Source organism: Mizuhopecten yessoensis, unplaced genomic scaffold (assembly GCF_002113885.1).
Source record: "Mizuhopecten yessoensis strain PY_sf001 unplaced genomic scaffold, ASM211388v2 scaffold4947, whole genome shotgun sequence".
NCBI lineage: Eukaryota > Metazoa > Mollusca > Bivalvia > Pectinida > Pectinidae > Mizuhopecten > Mizuhopecten yessoensis.
Genome location: NW_018405801.1, coordinates 1,094,462 through 1,103,049, shown reverse-complemented (window position 1 = coordinate 1,103,049; position 8,588 = coordinate 1,094,462). Strand labels below are relative to the sequence as shown.

The 8,588-nt window shown below is 37.1% G+C and overlaps 1 protein-coding gene across 1 annotated transcript; it reads left to right on the top strand.

Moving 5' to 3' along the window:
• The first annotated feature begins 462 nt into the window (after positions 1–462).
• Positions 463–7,963, top strand: LOC110450055. Its single transcript, XM_021497287.1, has 2 exons — positions 463–504; positions 7,319–7,963. Exons 1-2 carry the CDS (start codon positions 486–488, stop codon positions 7,870–7,872), a joined length of 573 nt encoding a protein of 190 aa, XP_021352962.1. The 5' UTR covers positions 463–485; the 3' UTR covers positions 7,873–7,963.
• Positions 7,964–8,588: the final 625 nt, after the last annotated feature.

Genomic DNA, 8,588 nt, shown 5'->3' with positions numbered 1-8,588 from the left:
TAGCATTAAGAAAAATATATAACGATCCCGAAATTTTGTGATGATTTTGGTTTACGCTCATAAATATAATGCAAAAGTTGAATGTTCGCGTTGTCGCACTTTAAACTGTTCCCGGTTTAGATATCCCTCGTTTGTCATGCTTCTTTATATTCTATTCATCCATAATCTAAATAACTTTTTTTTTTATTTATTTGCGTTTTGATATTTATGCTCAACGCTAATATGTGAAGGATATAAGCCTCGAACTGTCTATTATGTAAAATATTGCTGTCCAATATTTTACATAATATACAGTTTGAGGCTTATATCTTGCTTAAAACACACATCCTCTTTGCGTTCTGTTCAGTATGTGCAATCAACCACGAACGCTATTGTTACAATAAAGGGCAGTGGTGTCCTTTAGCATACTTTGCATGTTTTTGTACAAGTGCATGCACTACAGTTGTGTGAAATATGCCCGAGTAGAATTTAGTCTCATTTTAACAATGTCGTCCAACAGTGAAGGTGCGTTCCCAACACAGTTCCTGTGCAGTACATTTTGAGCATCACCATTCAGTATTGAAATGGATTAAATTCAGATAATGTGATTGATCTATTGAAGAAAGTGATTACAGTATATTTCTGGGATTATATATGTGATAGAATGAAATGAAAGATTTAAACCACACAAATAAAGTGAGAAAATTCAAGATTTCAACACCACCTCAAAAATATTTTCATCAAAGATATATCACAGCTTTATATCTGGGATTGTACATGAATATCTCAAGGGATGATACGAAAGAAATAGTGTGCACATAAATTGTGGGAAAAAACGCAAGATTTCAAGTGCCCTCAACTCCAAAGTGTTATTGCCAACATTACGAATTCAAAGGAAATTACAATTAATGCTAGAAATGTGTCTCTCAGTAAAGTGTTTGGATATGTATTCATCTATATGGTGTTTCATGTAAAAAAGAGTGTTCCGTGATTTAAACCTTCTTTCAAGGAAAAAATATAGTGCATGGGAAATCTGACTATGGGAATATAAATACCGGATATATACTGTCCAATATGTTACCTGTAGCTGTCGAATATGTTACCTGTAGCTGTCGAATATGTTACCTGTAGCTGTCGAATATGTTACCTGTAGCTGTCGAATATGTTACCTGTAGCTGTCCAATATGTTACCTGTAGCTGTCCAATATGTTAAGCTGTCCAATACGTTACCTGTAGCTGTCCAATATGTTACCTGTAGCTGTCCAATAAGTTACCTGTAGCTGTCCAATATGTTACATGTAGCTGTCCAATATGTTACCTGTAGCCGTCCAATATGTTACCTGTAGCCGTCCAATATGTTACCTGTAGCCGTCCGATAAGTGGATTCTTTTGTGTACTTATTGGACAGCTACAGGTAACTAATTGGACAGCTACAGGTAACTAATTGGACAGCTACAGGTGATGCCTATGAATTCTGTTGGATATAGTACGCAAATAACAATAGATGACATCACAGCTGTGTTTTAAAACCATATAGCGAACATTTTCACTGATGTAGTATTCGTCAAATTAATACTTCATAGATCATATTTCCTTTATTTCTAGCAATGCTATTCTACATTTCAGCTGGAATGTTTAATTTTTCACTTCCTTGGATAGGTAATGGCATCGTCCAAAATGCACGATAATGTGAATTAGAATCATAAATGTTATGTAGGTACTTTTTCTATTTCTAAGACTACAGACACAGTCTTTATCGATATCACCATACATTGTTACATATTAATGGGTACTTGGAAATCGCTCTATAACATTACATTTCGATCAGTAGATTTAGATTGTTACTCACTAGAAACACGTAAAAAAGGAAGCACCTATTTGAATATTTTGTTCAAGGATTCAATAAGCCAAATTAAGTGACCACATCACTGTACCACATGGCCATTAAGTGCATTCACGACCCTAGAGTGTTAATAATGGTCAAAAGAACGAAAACTCCATGTAAAACGTGTCCGAAACATATGTAGATAGAAAACGGGGGACATATAGCTTCTTTATGTTGTTACGGATTTCCAACTATTGGCTGCAACAGATAAGTAATGCTTAAACTGGTATCCTATCAACTATGTCAGAATAAAGGCCACTTTTATGGGCATTCCCGGGAATGACAGTCTACCAGCAAAGTTGAAGACGTTCATATCCATTAAACAGTTAACACATAGTAACACACTTTTATGAACCGTTTATAATGAAATGTTCAACAATTTACGGTGCTTAGTATTACAGATGTATTTATTCGTCTTTTGATTAATAGTGATTTTCATCAAACGTATAAACTATTACCGTATTTAATGGTAGAATGAGATTGAAAACCAAGGTATAAGTAGGCGCACATATGCTTACCTGTGGAAGACACAACAGTATCGAACACTAAATTGAAGCTGATGTTCTGCGTTTCCATTTACCTGAACTCATGTGTTATTCAGGGTTATTCGATATCAACATGTCCATCCCGTGCTAACAAAGGTTTTACTGTTGAAAAAATCAATAAGTCATCAAGTACGTGAGATTTAACAACGTCAAGACAACGCTGAAATAAATTATAAACGAAGGTCGCTTTAGCCTGAGCTCATTATCTTTCTCCGGCATTTCTTTTGATCATATTTTATATTTATAAAACATGGCCACAGACTGTGCAGCATGAGTAATATTTGTGTGGAGACCTAATGATCGACCGTCAGTGAAGGTTTCGGGGGAAATATACCTGCAGTATTACACTTAATATACACATTAGGTCACAAAAAAGGGGACTCCTGAATAATAAGGGAGTTTTCTTCAGATGTGGTGGTCTAAGGAATCTATCAATACGAAGGACGCATGGGTGTGCAACCCACTGTCATGGCAAATAATGTTGCTGTCTTCAGAAAATCCTCCCGTCACCATATAATTTTCCTTTAATCTATGGACGATGAGCGTAAGACACATGCGATGGCTCCTTAAAGATCAATATTTACATTTGCTCTGCATCCTTCCATTGCAATGCATTGATATGGCAAGTGTTGTTATAAGACTATAACAACCTTTTTTCTATTGTCACGTCATCAATCTCTATTGTGACGTCATCGATTTCATTATTGTGAACACTTGATTTGCGGTTCAAAAACTGTTCGAAATAACTAAATAAAGCATAACTACTTTATCAAAATGTAAATATAAATAATGAATATTTTACGTATTTTCTTATGGTCCTATAGCACACATTTCTATTGCTGACAAACTTACATAAAGCCCTTCCGGGCTTTATTAAGTTTGTCATCAAGATCAATCTGTGTTATAGGACCATAACAATATTTGCTAAAACATGCATTGCTTAAGTAACAGATACAGTAATCCTTGGACATTCACATGTAGTAGTAGTAGTAGAGTAGTAGTAGTAGTAGTAGTAGTAGTAGGAATAGTAGTAGTAGTAAAAGTAGTAGTAGTAGTTGTAGTAGTGGTAGTAGTTGTTGTGGTTGTGGTGGTGGTGGTGGAGGAGGTGGGGGTGGTGGTGGTGGTGGGGGTGGGGGGGGGGGGGGTGGGGGTGGTGGTGGTGGTAGTAGAAGAAGTAGTAGAGGCATGGCAGTAGTAGTAGCAGTGCCTACAGGAAAGCGAACAGGAAAGAAAATATGTAACCGTTAACCATAGACGTTATAGTCTTTTTCGCGGGTCAATGCGACAGGTACAGTTGTATGAGTAGTAGTAGTAGTACTGTAGTAGTAGTAGTGCTTAAGTAACAGATACAGTAATCCTTGGTCATTCTCATGTAGTAGTAGTAGTACTGTAGTAGTAGTAGTGGAGGTGGTGGTGGGGGGGGTGGTGGTGGTGGTAGTGGTGGTAGTAGTAGTAGAGGAGTAGTAGTAGTAGTCGTAGTAGTGGTGGTCGTGGTGGTGGTGGTGGAGGAGGTGGGGGTGGTGGTGGTGGTAGTGGTGGTAGTAGTAGTATAGTAGTGGTCTAAGGAATCTATCAATACGAAGGACGCATGGGTGTGCAACCCACTGTCATGGCAAATAGGGTGGGGGTGGGGGGGGGGGTGGGGGTGGTGGTGGTGGTGGTAGTCGTAGTAGTAGTAGTCGTAGTAGTGGTGGTCGTGGTGGTGGTGGTGGTTGTGGTAGTAGAAGTAGTAGCAGTAGTAGTGCCTACAGGAAAGCGAACAGGAAAGAAAATATGTAACCGTTAACCAAAGTCGTTATAGTCTTTTTCGCGGCTCAATGCGACAGGTACAGTTGTATGAGTAGTAGTAGTAGTGCCTACAGGTAAGCGAACAGGGAAGAAATTATGTAACCGTTACCCATAGTCGTTATAGTCTTTTTCGCGGGTCAATGCGACAGGTACAGTTGTATGAGTAGTAGTAGTAGTATCGTAGTAGTAGTAGTCGTAGTAGTCGTGCCTACAGGTAAGCGAAGAGGTAAGAAATTATGTAACCGTTAACCAAAGTCGTTATAGTCTTTTTCGCGGGTCAATGCGACAGGTACAGTTGTATGAGTAGTAGTAGTAGTACTAGTAGTAGTCGTAGTAGTGGTGGTCGTGGTGGTGGTGGTGGAGGAGGTGGGGGTGGTGGTGGTGGTTGTGGTAGTAGAAGTAGTAGCAGTAGTAGTAGTGGCAGTAGTAGGAGTAGTAATAGTAGTAGTAGTAGTAGTAGTAGTAGTAGAAGTAGTAGTAGTGGCATGGCAGTAGTAGTAGTAGTAGTAGTAGTGCCTACAGGTAAGCGAACAGGTAAGAAATTATGTAACCGTTAACCATAGTCGTTATAGTCTTTTTCGCGGCTCAATGCGACAGGTACAGTTGTATGTGACCGTGGTAATTGATATTTTAGTATCTCCGTTAAGGATCTCACCCGGTTGTCTGTAGTATTTTCTGACGCCGATTGAGTTAAAAGAAATTCCCCAACCCAAAATAATCAGTTGGAAGAAGTTTTTTTTACCAGAGTGACAGGGATCACATTTGCAGATTAAATGTACCATCCACAAACTACTTAGGACACGATATTTCCATATTACGAAAGAAATTGTTAACGCTTACACAGTGTCTTTTTCATAATAGCGTTAAGCTGAAGGTACTTGTTCCACACATTTTCGTCAGTCCCTTTATTCCTTTGCATTTTTGTATTGAGGTGGTTGGACAAAAGGACGTTTATTAGAACCCCTTCGTGACAAAGAAAGTTTATGAATGTTCCTTCGCAACAGTAACATGATGGCGTAAAAGGAGTGGTTTTCTTTATTGACATATGTTCTTGTTTATTCTCCTAAAAATTAGCAACAACATTATATTGATTGTATGTTGTACTGTGGATTACTCTTGCTACATAGCGGGCTTTATCAAATGTTCTTTGATTATTCATGTCATGATGGTTTCCAATAAACGTCAATAGCGTGGTCTACTAGTCTTACACTGAAACGAATGAGTTTTAGAGAAATGTTCTCTTGCAGAGTCGGCAGGTACCGGCTGGTATTTTATCAGGGTGACATAATTCTCCTCCTCCAGGAACGAACTCGTCACTAGTTGTCCAGGGATCATGGCTATTCTGGTGAAAGTATCACTGAGGATTTTATGTCAATATTTCCTGGGTCCCTACGTTGCCGCCAACGTAACAGAGGTCATTATTTTTTCAATGTCTCCACTAGGAGTCCAACCCATGACCTCTGTTTTACTAGTCTTACTCTCGACCGAATGAGCTGAAGGTAATTTCTACTCGGTAGAAAATGGCTAGTATTTTCTCAGACTCATATCAAATTCACACATAAAATAAAAAGTGGAAACAAAAACAAAACAATACTGCCATGAACATTGAACGAACTCCTTCAATCCTAAGATTTATATTCTAAATTGTTAGTTATTATAATTGACCTAAATACAAGTATTACCTTTTATTTTCGATAGTGAAGTGTCTGTGTCGTGAGTGCAAACGATATTTCTGGAACAGTCCAACGTCACCCAAATACTTACTTCTAACGATTGTCTTATGTTGTTTCCATGTTATTTGAGGCGAGAGGAGAAGCTTCAAAATGATGCTGATCAAACTGCGTTCACATTTCTATGAACGCAATTTCTTCGTGTAATGCTTAAATATATATAAGTAAGCTCAGGGCCTGTCAAATTACTTTTAATAATACCGAGCCACTTAAAAAATCTTCTTCCTACTGCATTGTCATCAGTTTACTTTAGAAGCTAACAATCTTTTTTCTTTATTTCATCATTTGATTGGAATCAACTTTATATTTGAGTTCTAAAATTCAATATTTTGATGGAGTATACCATGCATATATTTATATCTTCACCTCCCTTTATCAGTCAGTTTAATTCCACCGATTACATAAGTTTTTGTTATAAATCAACGATTATTAACAACAACGGATTGACTGTAGGTTTCAATACTTTTACACGTGACTTCTCAACAAGAAAATTATGTACTCGGGGTCCATCAACCGAAAAGACCTCATGTACAGAGAAATGTCTGAATTCTAACTTTTATGATCATAAGTCGTTTTTGAGAAATGTTGGCGCCATCTACATAACCTTCAAGATAAGCAAGTCATAGGAACATTTAAAAATAAAATAAATGCAGAAGTGGGAGGCACCATGTTCACATACATGTCACATTCTAACAGGTCCATAATTGTGCAGAGCTCCAGGTGTCGGCACTCGACCATATGTAGCTTTTGTTTACCCAGATATTTGCTTACAACCTGAGTTACCATAGCGTCAAGACTCGACCATCTAGCCATGCATTTACTTTACTTTAGAAATGTGTTAGACTCCACGTGACACAGCCTTTCAGTGTTTCGTTTCGCCTGGCTGAACAGGAACATATATGTCTTTTTAAGTGTGTTTTATAGGTTGTACGTTGTGCTAAGGTGGGGATAATGTAGCTCACAGAGATAAAATAAGCTTGCGAAGGAAAACTATTTATCGAAATCTGGATGTTGCAATGTTAAGTTTTCGTCATCGTAATATTTTATAGTGTTTACTTTTGGCTCTTTCACCAAGGCGAAAATCAAACTACATCCGTATAAAAATATCCCTTAACTCGGTAATGGTTTTTATCATAGATTATGTAGATTTTATTCAAGAAACATAAGATTACATTACATGTCTGGAGTTTATATTCTTCGATTAAGTAATATTGGTAGTAGTAGTAGTGGTGGTAGTAGAAAAGGCAGGTCTAGCGTAGATAGTAAACCATGATTTTGCTCTGTTTAATTTTGGCTCATTTACTCCAAGCGTCAAATAACCCAAAATATAAGTAGATTAAGAAAATATCCTGTAATATGATTTAATTTGTAATGCTTTTCTTTTGTTTCAGACTTAACACTGCCAAACCTACGATGTGTCATATTGGTGACACTTTTGTTTACATCCAGCTTCATCATATACAGCTTCAAAGTAGTTATGGTCACAGAACCACAATACCTGGCCTTAAAGATTCCTTATCTACACAGAGAAAGTAATATCTCAAACAGAGGAACAGGGACGACGTTAACTTGTACAAACTATTCAGATAAGTGTGTAACATTTGGAAGTGCTATTTCTGTGGATAAAAAACGTTATCTATGTCCAAACTTTGAAGGACGGCTCGGGAATATAATGTTTATATATGCATCAACGTATGGCATCGCGTTCGATCATAACTTCACAGTTGTAGTGTCTCGAAGGAATGAATTATATGAAGGATTTGAGAATATACCTGTGCAATACTTAAGCACTTGTAATTGTTCAGACGATGCACAATTTATACAGGAAAAATTCCCAAGAATACATGAAAAGTTTAATTTCTCCATGAAACATACTGTGTACCGTATAAAAGGATATTTACAGTCTTGGAAATATTTTAAACGTTCGTTTGCTGATATCAAGTAACAATTTGTATTCAAGCAATCGATACGAACTAAAGTTAGAAAGACTTAACAAGGACTTGGTCTAAGTATGTTTCCGAATAAAACTGTTACAACTGTAGGAATACATGTTCGTCGGGGGGATTTCGTTAGAGAACACCTTGTTGTTCCTAAGAAAGAATACTTCGATAGAGCAAAACAGTATTTTCTTAATAAATATCAGAATGTTCTTTTCATCGTTGCAATGTCACCGATTGAAGAAGACCGAAAGTGGTGTAAAGATCATATAATGAATGGTAATGGAAAAGCGGTATTTTCCGGTTTCAATGACAGATATGAAGATATGGCAATTTTAACTATGACAGATCACGTGATTACCTCTGTCGGGATGTTTGGTTGGTGGTCGGGGTTTCTTAACAACGGAACAGTAATATACTACGATTGGATTCCTAAGGACCATCGTAGATTTAACAGAAATGATTATGTCATACCTTCCTGGATTGGTTTAAAACCAAACACGTGATCCCAGTGCTTTCTTGGACAGTTTATATTTTGTTGTTTTTATGTACCGTTTGGTTTTGAGCTGATGTCAACAGATATCCAAATTTACATAAGTGTCACGATACTTTTTTTGTTTCCTTTTCTGTTTTATAAAACATGTGTTTCGATGTATTGTCAAACAAAATTTGAATAAAACAAAGTTTAATCCAACAGAAATCCACTTTTGCATAAACCAACTTT